The 25,691-nt window shown below is 40.4% G+C and overlaps 4 protein-coding genes and 1 non-coding gene across 7 annotated transcripts; 3 read left to right on the top strand and 2 right to left on the bottom strand.

Moving 5' to 3' along the window:
• Positions 1–21: 21 nt before the first annotated feature.
• On the bottom strand, positions 22–7,429 carry maf1b (MAF1 homolog, negative regulator of RNA polymerase III b). 2 transcript variants are annotated; one of them, XM_085468220.1, is made up of 8 exons: positions 6,805–7,429; positions 6,416–6,504; positions 3,726–3,857; positions 3,425–3,587; positions 3,216–3,337; positions 3,012–3,131; positions 1,221–1,313; positions 22–1,110 (listed from the first exon to the last, which is right to left on the bottom strand). In XM_085468220.1, the coding sequence occupies exons 2-8, from the start codon at positions 6,496–6,498 to the stop codon at positions 1,086–1,088; spliced, it is 738 nt and encodes a 245-aa protein (XP_085324346.1). In that variant the 5' UTR covers positions 6,499–6,504; positions 6,805–7,429; the 3' UTR covers positions 22–1,085. The 2 variants fall into 2 exon arrangements, with proteins under 2 accessions (XP_085324346.1, XP_085324347.1); XM_085468221.1 differs by lacking the exon at positions 6,805–7,429 and adding an exon at positions 6,597–6,639.
• A 985-nt stretch (positions 7,430–8,414) lies between these two features.
• trnar-ccg (transfer RNA arginine (anticodon CCG)) lies at positions 8,415–8,487 on the top strand. The gene has a single exon. It is a non-coding gene; the product is annotated as a tRNA-Arg (tRNA).
• A 103-nt stretch (positions 8,488–8,590) lies between these two features.
• On the bottom strand, positions 8,591–12,861 carry zfand1 (zinc finger, AN1-type domain 1). The gene is made up of 8 exons (XM_085468223.1): positions 12,762–12,861; positions 12,302–12,344; positions 10,896–10,935; positions 10,650–10,777; positions 10,411–10,502; positions 10,143–10,261; positions 9,851–10,006; positions 8,591–8,836 (listed from the first exon to the last, which is right to left on the bottom strand). Exons 1-8 carry the CDS (start codon positions 12,814–12,816, stop codon positions 8,660–8,662), a joined length of 810 nt encoding a protein of 269 aa, XP_085324349.1. The 5' UTR covers positions 12,817–12,861; the 3' UTR covers positions 8,591–8,659.
• Positions 12,862–13,225: 364 nt separating this feature from the next.
• chmp4c (charged multivesicular body protein 4C) lies at positions 13,226–16,400 on the top strand. Its single transcript, XM_085468224.1, has 5 exons — positions 13,226–13,581; positions 14,407–14,584; positions 14,951–15,059; positions 15,166–15,292; positions 15,710–16,400. The coding sequence occupies exons 1-5, from the start codon at positions 13,392–13,394 to the stop codon at positions 15,769–15,771; spliced, it is 666 nt and encodes a 221-aa protein (XP_085324350.1). The 5' UTR covers positions 13,226–13,391; the 3' UTR covers positions 15,772–16,400.
• Positions 16,401–16,599: 199 nt separating this feature from the next.
• On the top strand, positions 16,600–24,209 carry gimap4 (GTPase IMAP family member 4). Of its 2 annotated transcripts, XM_085468226.1 has the most exons (3): positions 16,600–16,733; positions 18,959–19,726; positions 21,003–24,209. In XM_085468226.1, exons 1-3 carry the CDS (start codon positions 16,703–16,705, stop codon positions 21,005–21,007), a joined length of 804 nt encoding a protein of 267 aa, XP_085324352.1. In that variant the 5' UTR covers positions 16,600–16,702; the 3' UTR covers positions 21,008–24,209. The 2 variants fall into 2 exon arrangements, with proteins under 2 accessions (XP_085324352.1, XP_085324351.1); XM_085468225.1 differs by lacking the exon at positions 21,003–24,209 and having other exon boundaries at positions 18,959–19,811.
• The last annotated feature ends 1,482 nt before the right edge of the window (positions 24,210–25,691 follow it).

The following is a 25,691-nucleotide window of genomic DNA, read 5'->3' on the forward strand; positions in this document are numbered from 1 at the left end:
AAATAACTTTCATTAGGTTGCTGCGTTTCAAAGACAAACACCAATTTATTCACATCTTTAATATATTTGCTGATCAAACGAAGCACAGGGCAGTCGATAAAAGACTCACAACTCCTAAGTACTTTTCAGGAACACGAAGAGCTCATCTAAAAACAATTTTCTGCGGCATGTTTTTTCTACTATACATTCACTTTTCAATGAAGTCTTTGCACTGGGGTAATGAGCAAAGAAAAACACTGTCAACACATTCAGGAATGAACAGGGATTAATTGGAGACAATTAAAAAAAAAAAAAAAAAAATTAGACAACAGTGAAACTATCTGATAAAAGCTGATATGTTTTCTAAGCTGCAACTCAGACGCCAGGAGTATAATTCTCCTTGGCCGTGGAGATTTAAAGAATACAGTCAGTAATAAATGCAACATTTTTAGATTTCAAGAGTTCTCACAGTAACGTCACTGTCACACGTAAAAAGCAACAACAGATGAGGAAACAGAGCTCTCAGCTTATCAGTCAGTCAGGCAGCCTCGGCTGGATTTTTGTGTGTGTGTGTGTGTGTGTGTGTGTGTGTGTGTGTGTGTGTGTGTGTGTGTGTGTGTGTGTCCTGTCTTAAACGGACCCAGCTCTGTTTTTGTCCTCGTCAGTTTTCAATTATGCTGGTGTTTCTGGACTCCTCTCTGTGACATCATCTGCAAGAAACTTGCTTTTAGTCTTTTTGAGCCACTTGTCCACAACAAGACCTCCTCTTTCTTAAGTGTCCGTGAAGTGGTCTCTTTGGAAATGTGGCAGGAGTGGAGAAGTCCATATGTGGCTGTATGGGCTCAGAGCTCAGGATCCCGGAAAACAAAAAACAAAATACTGGAAAATGAAATGAAAGAGTTTTATGCTGACACAGGACTATTTAACTAAAAACAATACAAATAAAACCCTGCCACAACACAAAGTTTACCACCGGCAAGAGAAGGCATCAAACATGCATTAGTCTGAAGGTGGAAAATGGCTTTGGACAAGGCAGCAAATAAATGGCGAGGAAGAGGCGGGGGGATGGACACTGGAGAAGCCTGGACACTCTTTGGCTGAGGCGGTTACACACACAGAGCTCTGGGGCAGCTGGGAGAAGAGAAAAATAATTTAAGTGACACATTTATTTATAGAAAAAACAAGTACTGCACAGCACATATTACAGTAAAGGAAACCCGGCGTTCAATAAGCAGTCTCACCTGTCCTCAGTGAAGCCATCCATTTCCTCTTCATCGTCCAGCTCCATGTCCAGCTCATTGTCGAGGGTGCCGCGGCCATAACCGCTCAGGACGCTGCAGAAAGATTATCACGATCAGACCCCCTTGTGTCACTATGTGTGCATTCAACCTGGGATACTTTAACTGGAACAAGTTACGTTGGGTGAGTGCTGAGTGTTTGTATATGTGTGCATGAGGGTGGGAATGCATGTTTGTGTGTGCCTGTTTGTCTGTGTCTATATGTCAGGTCGGGTCTTACACTCCACCTCTCTGGGAACTCGCAGGCCTATCTCCCCTCACCACACTCCCTGCCGGTGACTGATGCCCTCAGGGGTCGGTGCATTGGTGGTTCTTGGTGTCCGGGGCTGGGCGCTCAGGTATGTACCAGCTCACTCCCGGTGGCTACCTGGCGGGGCCTGGCGCCTGTTGCTCGGTCAGGCCTCCTCTGGGGTGCGGGGGGCCCTCGGGCCTCCGGGCCTGCACCTCAGTTCACTCTGGCACAGCTGGCTGCCAGCAGAGCCGGCGGGCACGCCGGTGCAGCCCCCTCTAGCTTCTGCTCGGTGGCTACTGGGTGACGCCTCGTCTGGGGATCCTCAGCCCTTCCCATGAGGGTGGCACGGATGCCCCTCTGGTGGTCCTCCTTGAGCTCTCGCACTCTGGGGCCTGGATCTCCTCCATGCCTGCTTCATGCCCTGGGGGACGGGGCTATGGCTCTCTACATCCTCTTGCAGACCATTACATGTGGAAACCATTTGAATACAAGCGCGCTGATCCACACAGGTGTGCACACGGGTGTTCACTGTTCGTAGACTTAAATTACACCTTTCTTGGCTGCTACTTCAAAGCACATTGTGCGCTGTCTGTCCTGCGTGCTGCACAACAACATTGAATATTTAGTATTTACTGCTGTTTACACTTAGCTAGATTAATGCAATGGTGTTGTGTTTAGTATGTTGCTTTGGTTTTTTGCTTGTTTTCTATTCTTTTTCTCTCAACAGGTGATCCAGGAGATTTCCCCCCCCCCCCCTTCTCACTGTCCCTCTCCCCTTCTGTTTTTCCTTTTCTTTCCTCTTTTCTCCCTTTCCTATCCCTCACTCATGTCTGTCCCATCTGTAACAACTGAAAATAAAATAAATAATAAAAACAAAGGCCGATTAAATGGACCAATACGGCAATGCCACGATGATCCATTTGGCAAAATAAATCCATTGGGTATCCTTGTTGGTCTTCAGACAACAATTCTGACGGCTAAAGAACCAAATGGGACAGGCAAAGAAAAAAAAAACAAACAAAAAAAAAACAAACACTGGAACAAGTGGAGGGATTTGACTGTTGCCTAATAATGAATTTGGCTTGGTCTGGCTGTACGAAGGCTTGGCAAACCATTTTTGCATTTTACTTTTATTTCCTCTTTTCTGCTTGATTGATGAGACCAACAGTCAGATGTACTGCGACTCTACAGTTTTGTGCTGAAGAGTGGAAACAGCCATCCTGTTGCTCTGTAGATCTGATATGCGTGTGCTCCAACCAGAACGTGAAGCAGGTGGAAACCTGGTTCATTGGTGCTACACTAAGCTCAAGAAGGCCACCTGTCGGCAGCTGCAGCACGAGACTGTGTAGCTTGAGAATGTCCAAAGGACGGAGGAGTTTTGAAACTTACTAATGTTGTCATTTCATAATTGATTTGGCTGCACACACACAAATCTGTGGGAAACACGATGTGCGAGTTGTTAAGAGTCTGTAGAGGTGAGCAGTAGGCTTATAGCTGCTGACCTGACGGAGCGACATGTGAAGAATACAATCCTCTTCAGTTTCTTGTTGTAGAAGAAGTAGTTGAAGGACCAGAGACTCCCCTCTTCACCAAAAGGGTCCGAGTCCAGATCTGGGTTGTAGCTAAAAAAAGATATTCAAGCTTAAAACAGATTTATTCCACACCACATGGTTCGCTCTGCAGCGTTAACTGATCTCAGCACCTACCTGTAAATGTCACAGCCCTGCAGGTTGATCTCCTGGTCGATAGCGTTCCACAGCTCGGGTCCCAAAGAGTTAAACTCTTCTCCCACTGCTGAGAACAGACTGCTGTTCACTGCGTTAGCCACCTGGACAGAAAAAGAAAAGCAATCTTTGAAGCAAATTGTTTTTTCTCATTGCAGAGAACAAGTTTCGCTTCGGAACGGCATCCTGACCCAGTTGAGGCTGGGCTCTCGGCTGAACTCGTGAGCTCGCGCGGCGCTGAAGTCATAGTCCGGCCTGAAGGACTCGTTGAGCGTGGTGATGAGATAGAAAAGAGTCTTCCTGCAACACTTGTCGCTCAGAGGGTTTTCTCCGTCCTCGCTGCTTTTCCCCAGCCTGCACAGAAATGAACATCATGGTTTTTGTTCTTTGTTTTTAAAAAAAAAACAAAAAAAAAAACAAAAAAAAAAAAACAAAGAAAGTATTCAATTTCTTCATCTTCCAAATATGCTGAACCTGGCCTGCAGTACTCACTGTGAAGGGCTGGTGGCGCTGGTGGACTGAGGAGGGGAGAGGGCCTCCAGGACATGCGGCTCCCCCTCCTGGCAGAACTGCTTGAACATGTGTTTATCGTCTCCTGCCATCTTGCAGGAGTAGCTCTCGATCCTGCGGGGCAGAAAGAGGCGAAAAACATTTAAGAGCTGGACGATGTAAACATGACGATGGGAGGGTGCGGCCGAATCACTGGAAACTATTTTAATATCCCAGCAGGATTAAACACATGATTGCATAACAGATGGGCCACTCCAGGACATTTTGATGAAATTCATTTTAACCCGCCCCCCCTGAAATTAAATTAATGAACACAAACAAATGTTGTTCCAAGAAACCTTTGATAAAGACTTTCTTTACATAGAGAAATTACTGGCACCCAACCAAAAAGGGTTTAACCAGAGCCAAATCAAAATCAGTAGTGTAATGACAGAAAGCTTTATTGATCCGTTTCATTCATCTGTGTGTAATATGTTCTGGATCTGTTCATCAAAAAGCCAAAACAACCTGAAAACTCTGATTTCTATCAAATGTGTTCTCCATGATCACCGCCTTTAATGCCAAATACACAAACACCTTTTCTGAAATGGGAAGGACTCCATTTTTTGTTGTTGTCGTTTCATTAAACTGCAATGTAGGTACGTTTGTTTTAGGATAGTTGGGAATTAATAACTATCAACACATAACTTAACTCTAAATATCTACAAGCTATTACACGTTCAACAAGACAGCCTGTTCCTTTCACCGGAGCCATATCTGCAGGAGTGCCTGACAAGTCGTGGCTAACGTTTCCTGCGTGCTCTTTCATGTTTCTAGGTCACATGCTGCTGAGATATATGAGAGCAGAGCAGCAGACTGCTGTGCAGTTGTTTATTTTGCACCCTCTCACCAAGAGGTTATACAAGAGCAAAGGTTGTGTCACTTGGAGGATACACTTGAGTGCTAAGACCCTCGCCAAGGCTGACAAGGCTAATTATAGGGACCTCATGGTGGAAATAACTGCCCTGGTCTCACTCACACACTCACAACTAAACTTAAAACTAGGCATAAAGAAACATTTCAGTTCACTGAAATAAAAACCAACTCAAAGCAAATAAGCACACTTTGAAAACGTAGCTGAATCTCACCTGAATTCAAGTAAAAACTCATGAAAAACACAAACCCATTATTACACCAGTAGAGACCAGAGGTATAACAGTTAAAGAGATCATCCTGATGCGTTGATCTTTGTGTGAATGTTATCTAACCTCAGATAGAAAGCGCTTGAATTTAGTGTTTTCTATTAATGTGTGTGTAAATAGGTGAATTTCACATCTTGTATAGAGCACTTTGAGTGCTCAGAGTAGAAAAGAGTAAAGACATATATGCATTTCATTATTACTGTATTACCAATTCAGGCCTACTTATTTACTGCCTTACTTTCCTGTTTTCAGTAGGAAACACAATCTTCACACAGAACACCAGCTGCCTTCTTTCAGGTAATTTATGCACCCTCTGAATAAATTGACTATGGTTTTATTTTATTTTTCTTGCCTGCATGAAAATACCATAATCCGCGCTGGAAGCCTGTTCAGTTAATTCTCAGCTAAAGTCTGCTATGATGAGCTGTCTCCAAATCCACTAAGCAGCCTTTGCAGCTGCTTCACCAGCACAGTCCTGATACTATGTAGTGTATGTGTGCATGTATACATCTGCTAAAAAACACTTCACAACAGTCTCAGAAATAACCACAGCGCGCTGTGAGAGGACACCGTGATCTGCGTCACGAGGTCACAACCACCGCCCACACACCCCAGAAAGACAGAACAGCAGACCGAGCTGCATAACTCCACACACAGCCCACTGCTCTTTATGTAACCACACTGTCACCGTATCCTCGGGCCCCGCTGGAGGCTTTGCATAATCGACAACACGCCGATATATCTTACAGTTTCCCAAGCTGTCAGTTATAAATTAACCTTCACTGCAGGCTCTGAGTTTAGGCCGTCTGAGGTAAAGAGTTACCATGATGTTGCATAACACCCAGGTGGCTGTTTGCTCTACTACCCCGCTTATGAGGAGTGTACATGAACTGTGAGCCAGCCGCACCTCTCGCACCATCTACCACTCATTTTCATGACATCAGTGGTAGATCTCTCCTGTATGAGGAAAACTTTTGCTTACACTGCAAGCCTGCAAAGTTTATTGGTTCAACTTTAGAAGTGCAACCTCGTAAAACCTGCACAGAAGAATTTGTTACTCATCTTGTGAAATAAACTCTGCATGCATCACAATCAGGTGAGCTATGGTAGCACGTCTTAAATATGCAGAAACTACAAGCACTGCAACTGAAGTTTGTGTGGCATTCAAGTGCAGCAGAAAGCCCTAAAAAAAAAAATTCAGTTAATACCCAAAACGTTCTCAAGGGACCAGTCACCTGTCTGAAATGTTGCCTACATGTCCACAAACAGACCCTGTGCCATTTTTTTAACCCGTGAGTCACCAGCACACCTAACCCAAATCATGTTTACTTACACCACTTACACCACCTGGTGCATTTTTAATACTGAGGACTTTATAGTTTATGCATTTTTTAATATCCTCTGAATTCCTACATTATTTGGTCGCATCTACTCATTTCACTGATCATTCTAAATGGGGGAGAAAAAAAAAAGTAGAAATGAAAGTCTTACCTGCCAAGTATGCGGGACTCCCCTGTTTCAACACACAGCCGGGAGCTGAGAGCTTCAAAGCTGGAGTTTTCCAACAGCTTCATTGTAGTCTGCAAGACCCATAAAGATAAACATACACATGCTGTTTAGCTTGCATTCACAACAGGTCTCTTAAGGAAACGATAACTTGGAGTTAACATGCCTGCACAGTGCCCGCCTTATAAAGTCATTACACAGCGAGTTACACATCAGCGACAAGCAGATAAACAATGGTGTTATTTAGCAGAGAGGGGGCTGCAGCGCCCCTAGAGGACAACTTGCAGATCAAAACAGAAGCAGCTGCCCCTCCCCCACTCTGCTCTACATTTAGTTGACAAGCCGTCTTCCTGGTTCCCATATAAATCACTTACCAGGCAGTATTTTTCGACACTGGCCGAAAACAGACGGTCCAAAATCGAGCAGTGAGCTGTCTCGGTAGATACTTGCCCCTCTGTGACCAGCAGGGTGCTGAAGATAACCGAACCGCGCTCTGTGGGTGACCAGCTAACGGTAGCTAAGTTAGCTTACTGACAATTGCGCTCCTGACTTCACAGAACAGCCTTTAGTTCGCACTCGAGCTTAAGCATCTTACACAAACACTCGGTCGAGAATGAGTTATTCTGAGGCTTTTTAAGTTTATAGAAAAGCTGCTCTTGCCGATTAAGTGCGATGAGATTACATCCAAAGACTCTTGGCGTCCGTCGGAGTCTGTCTGCAGCGGCATCCCTTCCGACCTAATTTACAAAGCGACCGTTATTAGCGAGATCAAGCCGCCTTTTTCAGAGCGACTCGATCAGAAAAGCAGCAACGAGCTACCTAACGTCGTGAAAATATATATAATCTGGTTACGGTTGCTACAAATCGTCGACTATCGCAAAGACATCTATTGCCATCAAAACAACGGACTCTACTGTACTGGTAAAACCCAGCCCCCTTTTTTTATACGCCTTGCTAAAGGAACCCGCCCACGCTTGTCTGTGGTCCCTTGTCATTGGCTGAAATAATCCATCAATATAAATATGACTAATAAGATTGGCCAGTGCTATATCGGGGGGTGGGCTCCCCAGGTTACTGTGTATTTAGAAACTAAACTTGTTCTGTTTTGTGTTGTTTTTTTTATAGACCTTTCTTCTCTTCCGTTAATCGAAGCAGTCAATTAACACCTTAAAATACTCAAGTATTATACATATATCAAATATAAATAATTATTCATCCATATGTTACTCTGAACATCACACAGAAAAAGTCACTTTTATTTTGTACTACTTTCATTCTGCATACTCCAGAGTTTCTATAGTATATTTGTGGTTTCATCAGCTATTAAAAAAAGGATGAGTACTTTCGTTTAGCACTAAGCAGTGAACATCATCTCAATCCTGCTATCTCACGTACACGTGCTACCTGTTTATAATTACATTTAAGATCCCCCCCCTACTCCACCCTCCGTGCTACAAAGCAAAAAAAGATGATTTGACATTTGAGGGTGTTGTCATCAAGGTCCCTTAGCTCTAGAAAAAACTGGCTTTGGTGATAAAGCCTTTTAGACTTGGTTTTATGTATTTTATGCTGTCTATTACATGTTGTTTAATTTGCCGTATCTATATTTAATGGGATTTTTAAAACAAAATATATATCATAGATTTCATAGCACTGTTTTAAAAGTGATGAAAGTGGCTGACAAACTGGTCCAGTGGCCTAATGGACAAGGCATCAACCTCCAGAGCTGGGGCTTGAGGGTTCAAGTCCCACCTGGGTCACTTGTAAGGTAGCTGCAATTAAAGTGTGATAACTGTGGTTGTGAAGTCTACAACAGTTCTGGATAAGTTTAAGTTAATGACCAGCTAAATCTATGGTGCTGCTACTTCTTACATCATTTAATGTGTTTCCATTCCCACAAAAACAGTTGAAGTTGCATACAGTAAGTTTAAGTGCCTTAAAAATACAGCATTGTTTTAAAAGTGATGAAGCTGTCAAACAAAAGGGCCCAGTGGCCTAATGGATAAGGCATCAGCCTCCGGAGCTGGGGATTGTGGGTTCAAGTCCCACCTGGGTTGTCTTTACTTCTATTTACCACAGCATCATTATAGAGATGGTGTACTTGATTAACTGCACAACTCCATAATGCTCTCTTTTCAGCTTGAAAGTAAAACCCAAAGCAACATTTATAAAATAGCAATTTATTTGCATAAATACAAACTGCACACAGAAATTATTCACAGTGTCTGGTCAGTTCTGTGTGATATAGTCAGAAATATCATTCAGGCCTGTGCACTCATTGTCCAGATACTCCAGAATGACATTTCCCCCGTTATACAGAGGAGTTTCTGGGTGAGCCAACAGAGAGAGCAGGGTGTCATCCATCTGAAAAGCCTCGCCTGTCTGAGGATGACATAACCGCAGCTTCTGCAATTAAAGAGAAGAGGATACTGTTAAGAGATGTGCACGATGCTACACAGCTTTGTCTAGATATAAAACTGTAACTGTGGTGGGTACAATGTCCAACAACTCAATGCGTTTAGGCACGCAGACCTGTTGAATCTATACCATGAAGAATTAAAGCAGCTCTGAAAGCAAAAGCGTGTGTAAGAGAAAAAACAAACAGTGATAGGTTTAGCAAATAAGGCAAGACGGGAATGCTGCAGAAAATCGTTAATATTTAGGTAATATATTTATTTTCCCCACTCAGCGTGCTCTTATGTTGCTGTCTATTCCCAACAGTCTAATGAAGGGGACTGTGAAATCTATTTATCAAAGTGACATTAATTTCAGTGATTTAATATTTTGAGTGATAAATGGCTTACAAACAGACCAATCAATTTTCTAATGTGGCTTCTATTACACACAATTCCAGGACAAACATTTATTTGCTGTATCATCAGCTAACTTCCTGGGATGGTATGAAAAATAAATTGCCTGTCACCACGCAGCACATTTTGGGCTACTGTAGCTTTACTGCAGGGCTTGCTTAAGTAGTGTTACTAAGGTATGGTCGAACGGGTTTCATAATGTATTCCTTCTCACTTAGAGAATAGTAAAAAGTTATGCTCTAATGTGTGTATACACAAACAGCACTTGCCTATAGACACCTTACAGTATTAACGCAACAAATACCAAAGCATTTGTTGCTACAGTAACCTACGGTGGTAAAAAGACAGCCACCATTGTTCATTCAGTGGTGCTAGTTTCAGTCATTGTGCAAAGGCACTGTTTATAAGTTTGGGGAAGCCTGCAGTCAGCTGAGACTGAATGAGTCACTTGGATGAGTGTCGAAATGTTTCTCCCACTGAAACGCTACGTCCAGATGAACAGAATCAACCTTTTGGGATGTTGTGGCACAGACAACGCCGACTTTAAGCTCAACATACTTCACTAACCCATCGATATTGCTATTTGTAGTACACCCCTCTGTTCTCTTACCTTAGCTGTCAGCACGTTATTGTTGTTCTTGAGGCCAGCCAAAGAGGCTGCATAATCCACCACTTTCCCCACGCTCCATTTGGAACAGAAGAACATGGGCTTGCTGGAGTCTTTAAATTCTTTAGGAAGATACACCTGAAAGTAGGTTCTCTCTGTCTAGAAAGTAAAAATAAAAGAAATTGAATAATGGCAAGTGGATGACAAGAGATGTTTAACATGCAGTAATGTATACACAAGAAACTGAGCAGACAGTAAAGTGTCAAAATAAAAGTATCGACAGTTGGGATTTTACCTGCGGCAGCCCCTTGTCCCCTGCAGCATGCAACTTCAGCTTCATCAGGGCCACCTTTGCTGCGGTTGCACTGTTCTTTGCTCCTCTGCGCCCTTTACTTTTGGATCCATCTTTTGACTCTGAGCGGCCGCCAGGCACAAAGGAAAACAAAATCCAGGTTAACAGGTCAAAGGGAACAGGCACACAAGAGTGAAGGCAGTTGTTTAATACTGATCCCATGTGGACAAAAGAGGAATGACAGAAGAAACTCCGGACTACATTAACTAACCTACAATCTTCTGCACCAGCTCTTTGGTGGCTTGCATTCGAGGCTTTTGGACTTCCAGCTTCTCACACTTGTGATTATCTTGATGTCGGTGGCTATAAAGACAAAACAGTCAGTTTATTAGTTCTGAATTAATAAAAATTATGCGATCGGAGGTTTAAACTTTTTCTGCCATGAACAGGTTCAAAAAACGCTCAAGAGCCACCGCCTTATTAAAAAGTTCATTAAAGTTGGTAACCTACGCCAAACAGAAATGTTTTTCACACTGCGGACATATAACTGGTAACAATTCTTTTCCCTTGCAGTCTTCAAATGAGCATGGATAACTTGTAGTTCCACCCGCTGTCCCGGATTCCCTTTTTACTGACTCCTAAAAAGAAAAGAAAGATAGAGTGAAGAAAGGCTTCAGCCATAAAGAGAAATGTATTTGTTGTCCTGATAATATTAGAGAAAGACATTAAGCTAATTTATTTAACAGCTCAGGATACCTTTGAACATGAGTGTCCATCTTTGCTTCTGTGCTCGAGACTGAAAGGGACAAAAATGTGTTTATCTGAGGTGAAAATGAACAATTCTCACCTGAATTATCTTAACCAGATAACTTCAGATATAAGAGTTTTCCGTACTACGAAGCTGGTTATGTTTTTACCAGAGTTTATTGTCATGGTAACCTATGTTAAGAACCTAATCTGCTCTGCAGCAGGTTATATTCCAGATAAGAGAACAACAGGTATGAACTTTCCCTGAAAAATAGCGTCACCAATCTTGGAAAAATCCCTCTGACATGAGTGCGCAGACAGTAGGAGGGTCTAAAGTTTTTCAATAGCGTCTAATATCTTTTTGTTTCCTTGTATTCTTAGTACCAACTTTATTCCTTGTTTTTTTTTTTTCTCCTTTTGGCTGCAAACAATTTTACAACAATTTTATTGGTCTATAAAAATTAATATATGATCTTAAAACAGGACACCTTTTTGTACTCCTGGACCTTTTATTGAGTTTGCAACTAGACTAAGCTGACCTTTGAATTCTAATTTTATATTTAGTCTTTACTCTTTACTCAGCCCATCAAACACTACCAAGGCTGCAGCTAAGAGAATAAAAACTAAAATTGTCCTTTAAGCATTAACTTAATGAAATACCCAAATATAATCCACCTGATTCTCCTGTGTCTTAATGGAAGAGTTGTTATAATGAGTCTGGTCACACAGCATTTTAACCAAGTTTACTTTCCTGGATTTAAATAGACAAAACTGTATTAAAATTGTAGCTCTTCTCCCGTCTTACTGACCAAAGTGCACATTTTAAATACTGTACTCAACAGTAATTCTCCTCTCACACCGACTGTAGGTGTGTAGATGTTTTTATATTTTCCCATGTATATAGAGTCAACTTCCTTTATAAAATCACCTGTTCTACTGAGCATATTTGCATTGTAAAGATCATCTGACCAGTTACGTTTCAGAGGAAACCCTGGGTTACCAGAGCAAATGATAACCAGCTTTGTGTGACCTCTTTACCTGACTATCAATGTTAAGGTGAGTGAATCCAGATAATGCTAAGATACCCTGGGTATTCTGACCTCACTCAGAGGCCTCTGGGGTGTTTTTATAGGTATTTCTTATTTATGTATCTTTATAGACAGAAGACTATTTCAGTTTGGTCCACTTCAATACAAAAGAAGCAACAGCGACTAGAACACAAAAAGGGATTTAACACTTAGTGTGGGGTCAGTTAACGACATTAAAACAACACTATTCAAATATTATTTTATATATATATATATATATATATATATATATATATATAAATAATAATAAATATATATTACAGTATTCGTAACAACACGCTAACAGATGCACATAAGAAAAAAACAAAACCTGACTTGAAGTCTTACCAGAAAACACCACCGCAGGAATCACAAACAAATGGCAGAAAGTCTGAGAGAAGAACAAGGAGAACGTGTTAAATATGTTGTGAACAAGGACCATAAGTACACTTGTCCAGTTCAAACGATGAGATCTAACAATTTGTCCCAAAGTAGCTCATTAAACTAGTCTGACACTTTCAATCAGCTTCATTCACGTTACTTATATTTACATAACATTAAGAGTACAACTGTCGTAACTCATTTAAAGACCGAGCTGAATTTCCTTGTGGGAGTTTGTAGTTTTAGAGAAGAATGCTTGATAATAAATTGAGTTTTATCCGAGGGAACCAACGCTAACAAGCGTTAGCGCACAGGCTAAGCATGCTAAAAAAAAGACGATTAGCGTTTTCATAATAATTAAAACAGCAGAATAAAGTCGCACCCCAACATCTTTATTTACTGTGCTTCACACAAAAATACAACGGACCTTTCAGATTGCAGGAATCAACCTGGCAATGCTTCCCGATGTCTAATTCAGCCATTAGCTAACCGAAACAGCGTCAGCTGAGATCATCGACACGAACTTTGACCCCAAATGTGTCGTCACGTGACTGAGTCTATACCATATAAAACTTTTTAAATCTTTATATTTTTTTATTATATGTGTGTGTAACAGGATACACATGACTCGCATGTAAAGTAAAATAAATTAACAATTTCATTTATCCACATTTTTTTCACAGTAAATAAAATTCAGTTTTTTTCTGGTTTTATCAGCTTAATCAACATATCTGTTTGTACAACTAAATTAAAACGTTAAAACAAGATATGATGCACTGTTGTATTATCCCGTTTGGAGAGAAAACACGGAAAAGACGCAAAATTTAAGCCCTGGTGGAAACGGGAGGTAAGGCGTCAGGTATCCAGACGTCACGCAGGTATCTGCGAAAGGTGTGGCGAGAGTTGTGTTCACGGCTTGTTTGAAAGAACACAAAGCCGTCGAGCTGGAATATCTGCCCGCAACACACCCGCCTTTGGAGAAAAGAAGCTTGGACGATCGTTCAGACTGTTTTACTTTTTAGTTACCAACAAAGTTTACCGCCCCCAAACAGCCAAAATGAGCAAAATCTCCAATTTGTTCAAGGGGGGCTCGAAACACAAGTCGAAGGGAAACCCTTCGGCCCAGGAGGCCATCCACAAACTCCGGGAAACAGAAGAAATGCTGACAAAGAAGCAGGACTACCTGGAAAAGAAGATAGAGCAAGAAATTGCGATAGCCAAGAAGCACGGCACGAAGAACAAGAGGGGTATTTATATTTGTTTTTATGATGGTCTGAAAAAATGTGTGCACCTGTTCCTCCACCGAGGCCAGGCCAGGACACACTACGCCTCCAGGAAGTCTTATCTTGTACACTTCCATATTTTAATCTTTTGTCCGGGCAAATATCAAAGAAAAGGAGGTGGTTTATGGGCCTTTTATATCTCATTTTACATTTCTGTTGTTCTTGCTTAATAACTTGATGTGTGGTAGCAACAGCTCATGGGTTAAACCGAAGACACAATGTCTATATAAACAGAGTTTATAAAACCTGACTCTTATTTCTAACAAGTCTTTTTTGTTTTATTTTTTTACAGTGAAAATCCCATAAAACCTTTAAAATGTACATTTTTGGACTCTTGCGACTACAAATGTACCAGCTTTCATAAATCCTAGTTCACATATCAAAAATTTAAGGTGGATGACTCTTTTGTTATTTAGATAAATGTGCAGGAAAGTGTTAAACAACTCTTAAATGTACAGTGACACAACTGTGAATACTTCCCTCGCAGTGATTGTCTTCAGTGTGTCATTGACAATGCCTGAAAATACAACAGGTTTCTAACAAGTAAAACAACAAAAGGTTTTTATTAAACCTGAAAGGTCCCTTCCCTCAGAGCTGCACCCACAGCCCTGGGTGGCATGGACTGTTGTCTCAGCTGCATTGGTTGTTGACTAAGAATAAACGTCACCCTGTGAAAGGGAGGAACCCTGTCTTTTGTTTGTTTGTTTGTTTGTTTTTGTTTTTTTGAGGACACATGACACTTTTGGAAATTTAACTGCACAAGTGACTTCTATGTCCTCTCTGTGTCAGCTGCCCTGCAGGCCTTGAAGAGGAAAAAGCGTTTGGAGCAGCAGCTCACCCAGATTGATGACACGCTCTCCACCATCGAGTTTCAGAGGGAAGCTCTGGAGAACTCTCACACCAACACGGAGGTCCTGAAGAACATGGGCTATGCTGCCAAGGCCATGAAGAAGATCCATGAGAACACGTAAGAAGCTGCTCACACAAGGCAGAAACCCCCCTGAGCTTTGGTCTTACTTTCCACCGGTAGTCCTGGCTTGGTTGTGTTTATGTGCAGAGATTGTTTCCTTTTGAACAAGGAAACATGTGACGTAAATTCATTTATGAGCCATATTTCAGAAGGAAAGCTGCAACATACAATCAAAAATGTATAATTAGTCAAAATGATGAATAAATCCTAATACTTCTTTGGTGCAGTTTCAACACTACTGAATGTTGTGTGTGATAATTGAACACAGAGAATCTCAAACAGAATTTAATTAAGAAAGCAAGTGCGGTGTTTTGAGTGAGTGAAAACCCTTTCACCTTCTTTCACTCTTACTCTCATTCTCAGGGATTTGGGGAAGATCGATGATCTGATGGCAGATATCACCGAGCAGCAGGACGTAGCCCAGGAAATCAGTGATGCTATCTCCAGACCTTCTGGGGAAACATTTGATGAGGTGGAGACTGTCTTAGTGTTTATAAAGACTTTTTTTTTTGCACAGATATTAAAATATGCTTGGTATTTTGCTGTGTGGCACGTGCTCACCTTTCTTTTTTTGTTAGGATGAACTGTTGGCTGAGCTGGAGGAGCTAGAGCAGGAGGACCTTGAAGAAAGTATGATGAGTATGGGCGGACTGCCCAGCGTTCCCAGCTCCAAACTGCCTTCATCAAGATCCAATGAGCGCGCAAGTAAGTTTCTAACAACTGACAGATCTTACATGTGATGGCCACTTTCACACGCTTGCCTGCAAACTGTAATACTGTCCCAAATTAAAAAAAAACAACAACCCACAATATTTTTAAAAATGTATCTATTAAATTATTAATTTTAAGCATATTTCTGTTAATTTGATCTTTAGTGTATTTATTTGAATATTATAAAATCCAATTATAATCGCGAAAATGTAATAATGGAAACTGATTGTTTTTTCTCCATTGTGAAAAGGTGCTGCAGTATATGCACACAACAGATTTTAAGGCTTATTATAAATACATTAAAGGAGAAGATTCTTTTTGCCATCAGTAAAATAAAAAAATTGGTTGCTGGTAAATTTCCCATGTTTAGTCCACAGCATTGATTATTAATTGTTTCCTCCTTTTTTACAGCAACCAGGAGAAAGGTTGAGGAGGAAGATGACATGCGCATGCTGGCATCGTGGGGAACTTAAGTACACTAAGGCAGCCTGTTTCCTGAAGAAAGCATACACAGAACTATAAAAGGATCTTTCTCACAGTCTTTTTATTTTTATTATTATTATTATTGAAAGCCATTTCAATAATGAAGAGCAATATGTTGTTTTTGAGTAAACTTTCAGCTACATGACTAGTAATATTTATCAAGAAGTGAAGGAATAGGTTTTTGTTCCCATGTGTGAGGGGGTTTTTTGTTGTTGTTTTTTGTTTGTTTTTTTTTCTTTTAATGGAAAGTTATGGAATGTCATTTCTGCCACTACAATAAAAAAGATTTGCCATATACAATTTAGTGTTAATATCTCAAAATTTGGGGTTGTGTATCTTAAATGTCTGAGAAAATAATTTTAACTTGAAAAATAACAAACTTTGACTTATGGATGGAAATTGTTTGCCTTCTTTGTCAGAAACAAACGTTCATAGAAACCATACTAATCTATGACAGAAAATTTTTAAAGGGTCAATGAAATTGTAGCTAGGGCTTGACTAATGCTTTTATAACTAAGGGAAAAAGTGTACTTTATTCAGCTGTAAATAACTTCTGCATTAATGTTGTAAATACAGGCTATTGCTTTATCCCTGTTCCGCAATAAAAGTCTTATACATATCTCAAAGTGTTTATGTCCTCTTTTTCTAAAAATAATAATTATTAAAATTTGATATGTAGCTATGTATTCTTGTGGTTATATTATTTTCGAGTCTTAAGTAATAACTAAAAACCTTTAAAATTGAGGATATTTGTGTACGTTTTATGCATCCGGTTTTTAAACGATGTGCCTTTATTTTGAAATCAGGGACCGGAAGTAGTGTATTTGCATTCAGATTATCCGGTAACTTCTGTCATCAAGTATTCCGGCGAACTAGCCGCCCAAAGACAAACTAAGACTATAATTCGGAATTTAACGGAACATGGAAGCGAATAAACCAGTTCAGACCTCAGGTAAGATTTTGATTTTATCGCAACTCAAACAACTTTAGTTTGTGTAAGTTATCAAATAAAGACGGGGCGTTTCCGGGACTGTCAAAATTAGCATCAACTTAGCAGTTTCGAAGCTAAACGTCCGAACCGGATTTTGACACGTTTCACTATATCGGCAAAACACAACTGAAACGTATTTAAGGTTTATAAGAAATACTTTTAAACCACAAAGGCTGTCAGTCATAAATCTTAAACTAGATGTTATCGATAACTGGAAACTCAGTTTCCGCCTTAGTTTAATATTTGAAACATTTCCTTTTCACAGTAAATGTATTCAGCACACCAGCAAAGGTTTTAGTACATCAAAAGTGTATAAAGTAGAGCTTAAGGTTAATTTAGGTGACTCAGCTAAGAATGCGTGGGAAAACACATTTTAGATAACTAAAGTACAAGTCAAAAAAGATGAAGTAACTTAAAAATGTGGACCGGGAAGGAAATAAAGTAACCATATATAGTAAATGTATAGGTTTATTTTATTTGGAACAAAATCTTCGTTAAGTTGGTCGATTTTGCTCAACGCAACCGGCCCCAGCAGGCATTGCTGCATAATTTGGGAGGTCTACGTGACTGTGACTCAGTCGCCTTCACGACATGTTATAAAGGCAACCGACTTCTTTAAAACCTCTTGCATTTTCCCTCTAACAGATACCCCCTCGTTAGTTTTAACAAGTAGTGTTTGCTATTTGAAAAATACTTAATAAACTTTTAAAAACTGAAAAAAGAAAAAACGAATGCTTTTAAAGCATCAAAGGTACACCGAAACAATTAAATGTTAATCCGGCACACTGACTCATGTACCGCTAACGTATTTCGGTCCGACTGAGCGCAATTGGGTAGACGTATTCACACGTTTACCACGGGTTTCAGGAGGTAGAGCAGTTCATCCATCAGTGGAAGGCCGATGTTTTGATACCTGGCTGCTTCAGTCTGCATGCCCAAGTCTGTATCCTGATCCTCATGTTGCTTTCTGATGCATCTGTGGGAGTATCTGTGTGTGTTGTGGTTGGGGCAGCCAAGAAGACTGTGAGCGAAGCGGCAGAGAAAGCCACAAAGTGGCTGTGGATTAAGAGGGCTGATCCGTGGCTAGCTACTGGTACGCAAGTCGGGGCCTGATCACCCTCGGCTGGGTCGCCTGGGTGAGGGTGTATGATGTTGCGAGACCCGAAACACCCGATGACCCCAGGATACATCATTGAAGATGCGTGCCAGTCCATCCAGGACATGTTTCTTGCATAGTGTGTGAATGTTAGAAAAAAAAGTGCTTGTATGGAGGAGTGTGAATGAGGCATGGTGCATAAAGAGTACTGAGATGCTATGTAAGAGCCAATCATAGCATACTGGGTGTATACCATTAATCAAGTCTTAAAACCAACAAACATAAGTTCAGTTAGTCATTGTGACATCCACACAACCTTTAAGCTTTTTGTTCGTACAAATTATATCCCAAAATACATTAATGATATATACCAGAGTCAAAAGATATAATCATTAAGGTGTATAGCAATTATAATACATTTCATGTTGACATTTTTTTTCACAATTTTATACACAGAGTTTGGTCCATATTGACATGATCGCATCAAGCACTAGCTGGAGCTGCCAACTGCAGATCCCAAAGGTGCTCGAATTGAGAACTGCTGCTTACTGGATATTTTCTCTTTTTCGGACCATTCTCTGAAAACCCTAGAGATGGGCTTGTGTGTGGAAAATCCCAGTAGATCAGCAGTTTCTGAAATAGTCAGACCAGCCCATCTGGCACTGACAACAACTTTTAAAGTCACTTGAATCACCTTTCATGCTCATTCTCACGCTCTGTTTGAACTTCAGCAGGTCATCTCGACTGTGTCTGCAGGTCTAAATGGATTAAATTGCTGCCAAACGATTGGCTAATTGGATATTTGCATTATAAGTTGAACATGCTTTGAATGAAACCCAAAGTTAGGTATTTTTATTTGTTTAAATGTAGTGAATCCTGTTAAGCCAGTGGTGGCTTAACAGGATTCAGAGCTAATAAGCAAATTTTTGCATAATAAATAAAATAAAATTCATTTGAATATTTTTTTTTAAATTTAAAATAAATGCAAAAAAATTTAAGCATGCAATAATACTAATAATCATGAGTATAATGACGATAATACAGTTATTTGTACTGACACTGTCTTTTTTATGATTTTTACGGACCGTAGCTGGACAAACCTCTGGACCAGACGAGGTGGCCAGAAAGGCAGGAGCTGAAGCCAAGGAGGCCAACCGCCTGGATGAAGTTCGTCTGGTGGTGTTGGGATGGAGGTGGCCGGGGAAGAGCTTGACAGGCAACACCATCTTAGGCAGAGAGGAGTTTCATTTAGAGCGAGCTGCTGAGTTCTGTGTTACGAGGCAGACAGAGGTGCAGGGACGACAGGTGACAGTGGTGGACACGCCAGGATGGTTCTCTTCCCAGGATACTCCGCCTTCCTATAAACAGGAGTTAGTCAGGGGAGCCTCTCTTTGCCCTCCAGGTCCACACGCCTTCTTGCTCGTCATCCCCGTTGGCATGTTCACCGAGGTGGACCGTGCTCGCATTGAGGAACACGTGAGCCTCTTTGGGGAGGATGTGTGGAGGCATACAATTGTGGTGTTCACCTGGGCGGATGTGTTGAAGAAAATCTCCATCGAGAGGTACATTCGTAGGGAGGGTAAAGATCTGCAGTGGTTGCTGGAGAAATGTAAGCGGAGGTACTTTCTTATTAACAACTGCATATTTGGGGAGAATCCCCAAGTGGGACACTTAATAGAGAAGGTGGAGAAGATGGTGGCAAAAGAGGGTGGGCACTACAATCCAGAGGAGGCGAAGGAGAAGAAACCTGTAGATGAGAACCGGAATTCGTCCAAAGAGGCAGAGGAGCTGGGAGCCCAGCCCAAACAAAACTCTGGAGTGGGTTTGTCAAAAGCCAGAGAGGTGGAGGTGCTTTCAAGTGAGTGATGGGCTCATGTCACAATGGAGGACATTTCTATGTATTAAATATCACATGAAGTTCATCTGAGATGAGCTTCTATAAATATTTTTAATCATTTAATCATATTTAAGCGCTTGTATGTAAAAAAGGAATGAACCCACACAAAACTATCACCTGACTATACAGTTTCCTTCAACTCCACGGAGCATTAAAGTTTTTAATGGTTGAATTTTTTTTAGTAGTAAGCATTTGTTGTCATCAGCATTGTTTTTGGTCACAGCAAGTGGCCCTTTGAGCAAAAGGCTCTAAAAAAAACAGCCACTTTATCTGCTAATCATAGGTCTCAGTGATGTTTACTGCCAACAGTCTTTTCTGCAAAGAAGATGACAACAACTGCTGGATGGCAGTGGCTGATTTTGTCCTGAAACTGAAGAGTTAATAATTGTAACAATTTTTTGTTTCCCAGCTACAAAAGGTAAGCAGGCAGTTAGTTAGGGCATGTAATTAGCTTTTATTGGAGTGGTCCTCTACACCAAGCCCAGTTTTTCATATTGCCCGCCCCTGTATTAGAGACTGTCTCTGGCAGCTAAAGTGTTATACCTTTCCTTCAGAAGTTGAAAGAGTCCAACTTGTGTTATAGTGCTAACTCCAGTATTGAAACTAAAAATGGCTGCCTGTTATCACAGGGATCAGTATGGGCTATGAGACCACTCGTGTAAGTACGGTTGGTCCATGTAATTAAGGGAGAGGTAACAGAAATCAGTCCATTTTCTCATTATTCCTGGCTATTTGACAAAAAAAAGTACTTGTAAATGTACATGTATGTAAAAAAAAAAAAAAAAAAAAAAAAAAATCTTCTTTTGACAAGCTTTGAGCTACAAGATTAAACCTAAACAACAGAGATGCAGGCTGTAAAACCAAACATGGAGCTGAATGTAAGGTAGAGTCGGGTAATAATTATCTGTGGGCTCATCACTATGAAGAGCTTAGTTTTATTTATTTGTTATAGATGATCACTGCTTTAAGGAACACATTACTCCACACAGGTACCTTAAAGTAGTCTTGTTAGCCTGTTTCATCTTATCGCTGCTTTGTGGTATGTGTGGTTTAGATTTCAGATTAAATTATAATCCTTCCTCTAGGTTTCCTATAACTGAAGAAGAGCAAACCTAGAAATATCCTTTTGTTTTTAACATCCTTGTCGTAACAGTGATGTCGTGACTGTGCATGAAAATTAAGCTTGTAAACTGGAGTCTTGTTATAAATTATTAACAGACTGTGTGTTTGGTTCTAGATTAACGAGACATTCATGGCTGACGGAGCCTCTAACCCACGACTAACGAAGCCTCTTCCTTACTGATCTGATGGAAAAGCCGCTGTGTGTTGAGAGGAAAAAAATGACAAAAAATAGCAAAACAACTGAAATGTTACTGAATGTAAAAATCAATGTGATATATTTATTTTATTTTTTTTAATCAGTCGTGGACATTTTTAAGGAGCTCAGTGTGATAGAGGAGGCCTTTAAGCCCTTTAGTTCATGTTGTCCAGAGACTTGCTGTCCCGCTTTTACCCAGAATTAATTCTGGTTAATCTTACTAGGTTTGCAATACGGTCTTGTGGGGGGTGGTGTGATGAAATCTCGAACAGAAACACAAGTTGTTACATAGATATTGCCAAATGTAGTGTGTACACTCCTTACCGGATACCAATGGCAGAACTGCACTACTAAATTGTCCCTGTAATATCCTGTTGATTACTGGTGAGGGGAATTGCTTTGCAAATAATTCCCATTTGTTGTGACCAAACTGTAAATGTGTTTCTAATGTTGCATTATTACACACACACACACACACACACATACATATTTAAAGCACTTGAGCAGTTACTGTTTTTTTTCTTTTGTTTTTTTGTGGTTGTTTTGATGTGTTGCCTTAGATGATTATCTTGTTGCAGAAGGATCATTTAAAGGAAAGAACAACTATTACTCAATATACAGGTTTTGGTTTAAATCATTTTCCAGCAAAATATGAATTTATGGTTAATTGTCTCATAGCAAAGTCAGTGTCTTTGGGTTTGGGGAAAAGATTCAATTTCAAGGTGTTTCCTTTGTTTCTTATAGATTTAAGATTATGTTTCCAATAATCTGAGAGTACAGAATAAGTAGGTCAAACCGGCTACCAAAACTCGGGTTGAACAACTTGAGGTAGTCTTGAGGAGTTTCTGGTTTCGCCAGAAGTTAAGACATAGATTTCCACAGATGTCTAAATCAAGCCTAATGCTTTACTCTAGGAATGACAGTGGTTTGAGACTGCAGCATGACCATAATTATTCTGAGCGTTGCAATGAAGTTGTGATTTTGTTGCCTTTGAGATGATGGTTTCAAAGACAGGGACCAGGTCTGCAACCGCTCACAGTTAGTTGCCGTCCTCAAAACATCTTCCTTACATTTTCCTAACTGCTCTTCCAGTTCAGGGTTTCGGGGGAGGCTGGGCTTATCCCTGCGGCTACGTACAGTTTGGTAATAATTATTTGATCCACTGCGAATTTGTAAGTTTGCTGAGTGGTTTGAGGTCTGCAGACTGGCTAAGCCACTCCATGGGCCTTAAAGTGCTTCTTCTTTAGCTACTTCTTTGTTGCCTTGGTTTTGGGTCATTGTCATCCAAGACCCATCTTCAGTGTTCTGGCTGAGGGAAGGAGGTTTTCGTCCAATATTTTATCGTACTTGGCTCCATCGGCCCATCAATGCAGTGAAATCATCCTGTATGCATAGCAGAAGAACAGCCCCAAAGCATAATGTTTCCCCCTCTGTGCTTTACTGTGGGAATCATGTTCTTTGGGCCATATTTGGCATTTCTCTTCCTCCAAACACGGCGGGTCGAGTTGATGCCAAAGAGCTCCATTTTGGTTTCATCTGACCACAGCACCTTCTTCCAAGCCTTCTCTGAATCATTTAATTGTTAACTGGCAAGTTCTAGATGGGCCTGTACCCTGCAGGTGCTGCAAAATGTCAATCCATTATGGTGTAATGTGTTACCAACAGGCTTTCAGATTCATCAGGGGATCAAAAATCATTTCCTCTCAGTACATTTGACTTTGGGATGAAACTCATGCAGACACAGGGAGCACATGCAAACTCATGCAAAGAACAGTCCCAGCCAAATGGTGCTAACTACTACACCATGCTGCTTACTGAAAGAAAATGCTGACTTGTTTCCTCAGATGTTTTATTTTGTGCCATAAGGATATAAACAGTGATTTGGAAGTTCAGACTGTAGACATAACTTTTGTTTGTTTACAGGAAAATGCCTCCGGGCACAGTTATCTTTTTGTTTGCAGAAAAACACAGCCTGGTTCCAGCAGGGTGTACAAGCATGATGTAAGATTCCCACCTCTTTGTTTTCTAGGTAGTACTACATTGATTCATAGATTGTAGTACTGTAGGCAGGCCACTTTGGTCTTTTGAGACTCATTTAGTACCTTTTCAAGGTGATCTTAAAATGATAGAGTCAGCTGTTCCATACAGGCATTTAAATCTTCTTTGAGTAGATGTATAACTCCTTTTATAGTCCACAAACTTTACCTGAGTCCTCCCTGGGTTTAGGCCTTAAATATTGTTTTCTCTCTCTCTCTCTCTCTCGCTCTCTCTCTCGCTCTCTCTTTTTTTTTTTTAGGATGTTGATAGATTTGCGTTGGATTAACCTTCATGCTGTTAGGTATTACCAGAGAAAGTGTTAGTTTCAAAGTTGGCCTTCAATCTTTAATTTTCTTTAAATGTCACGGGTCAGTCGTCACTTCTGGCTATAAATGAGGAGCGTGAGCGAGATAGAAAACCACGTATATACTTCAAGTCCTTTGTATTTATTTATAGTAATGAATGAGTACAATAAAAATAACCACACACTCTCAGATATACACTATACCTGTTTAATCCAGTTTGGGACAATACTGACGTGTTGGTTGAAGTTTAATGCTGAAATCTGAGATGTACAACAGATCTGCTGGCAACCAATCGTAAACAAGCACCTGAGGAGTAGAGATTACTGACAGGTCATGCTAGCACAGTCAGATACAGTTACTGCTACAGATGTGTCACTCTTGATTTACTGTCTCATATGTAAAGAAAAAAAATGTAAACACCAATGAGTATATGATTTAAAAATGTTTTAAAAAAACCTGACTTAGCACAAATACATGTATGTATGTATGTATGTATGTATGTATGTATGCATACACAGGATGCTGTAAGAATCTCCCGAGGCATGAAATCCACTTTGTAGCAGTTCTTCTGGATGCTTTGATCCTGTTTGATCTCAGATGCATTTCTCACTTAAGCATGTGAATCCAGTTACTGCTAAGTAATTCATGGATGAAGAGTCACCTCTCTCTATACTTTGCACTCCCGTTACACTATATGGAATCAGCTGTAATTAAACTGGCATTACTTCAATGAGAGCTACAATGTCTGTTTTTTCTGTCAAATAAATGTATATATTGCAATCTACGCTGTCTGTAGCCTGTTTCTTGAATGTGTGACAAATTAATTCATTTTTATAACAAGTCTTCAGTGATTTGTTAAATTAGGTATTATGGCCAAAGTTTCATAGATTGTTAGGTGTGGACCCAAATGCAGACTCGCCATGCAAGGAGATGGGGGAAAAAAATCAACAAAAAATGAATCTTTATTTAAGCTAGCCTTGGACTCAATAAGCCCCCAACTAATACATAAGTCCATTAAATAAACTACCAAACTCAATCCAAACATAAGCAAGGAAGCATACATAGAAACACGGCAAGATGCCAAAGTATATACAAAAAGAGGGCAGTTAAAGGAAGTGAGAACAGCTGACACTAATGAAGACAAAGGAAGTAAAACTACAACAAGGAAGACTTGAGCAAAAGGTTGCCAAAATAAAACAGGATATAAAAAACTGGGAACAGATGAAGACTTAACAAAAAAACTAAATGACACTGGGCAGCCTATTTCTAAGTAAATACCAACATCCCTTCCAAACAGGCCATACTTGTTCAGTCTTTTTCCTGAACAACTATGGCCTGCTTTCTAATTGTACTGTCTTGAATTTCAACATTTAACCTTCAGACCTGCAAGAACCCTCTGCTTTTATTTAATGTGCTCTCACTTGCTGATGATCAGTTAATCAAGTGCATTTGATTAGCAACAGCTGGCTGGCTGGAAGCACTAAGGGTGCACTTGTTTTTTCATACACTGCTTCTGCATTTGATGTTAATCATTGTTAAATAAATAATTGAACAGTGCAATCTGTCATGTGTTGTTCATTTGAGGTTGTGTTTTAATAATCTTAGGACCTGTGGATTCAGAGGATTTGTTTAAATACTTCCTAGTATGTCAAACGTTAGAAAAAGAGCGTACTTACTTTTAGACAGCAGCTGTCTGATTTATTTTCCTTCACGGGCAGCAGTTTTGTTCTCTGTTTTGCCCACTAGATGGGAGTAAATCACCACAGAGGTGACCAGCAGCAGGATGATTCACAGCTGTGACGTGACCTTGGCCACAATAGAGCGATTAACTCGATTTGATGAATGTAATTGCTGGCTGTCTAGCTATTAACACCCGCTGATTACTGTTTATAGGTACAACATGCCGGGCTTGTGTTTGTGCAGCACACTCCATTGGTTCCTCAGGCCCTCTTTGAGGCACACAGCACTACTTGTATTAGATAATCTGAATTCTGTTGTTGTTCTTTGCAGCACTGAATCAGTCTCTGTAACAAACAGCTGAAGTCTGACACCTCTGCCTTGCTCCTTCGGTAATGTTTCCCCCCTTACTCAAACCTTTTTCATGCTTTTTTTTTTTTTTTTTTTTTTGCTTCTAGCTTGCTCAGCTTGTCTCCATCTCCCCTCTGCTGTCTTGTTTGCTCAGCTTTCTCTCTGTACTGCTGTAGAGCTCCATCTCCTCAATCTGCAGTGAGGCATTTCCAAAATCTACCTGATCCAAGGGTTTCAC

This window comes from Copadichromis virginalis, linkage group LG9 (genome assembly GCF_057382275.1).
Source record: "Copadichromis virginalis isolate Kocher_CV1m ecotype Utaka linkage group LG9, C_Virginalis_male_GT1.1, whole genome shotgun sequence".
Lineage (NCBI taxonomy): Eukaryota > Metazoa > Chordata > Actinopteri > Cichliformes > Cichlidae > Copadichromis > Copadichromis virginalis.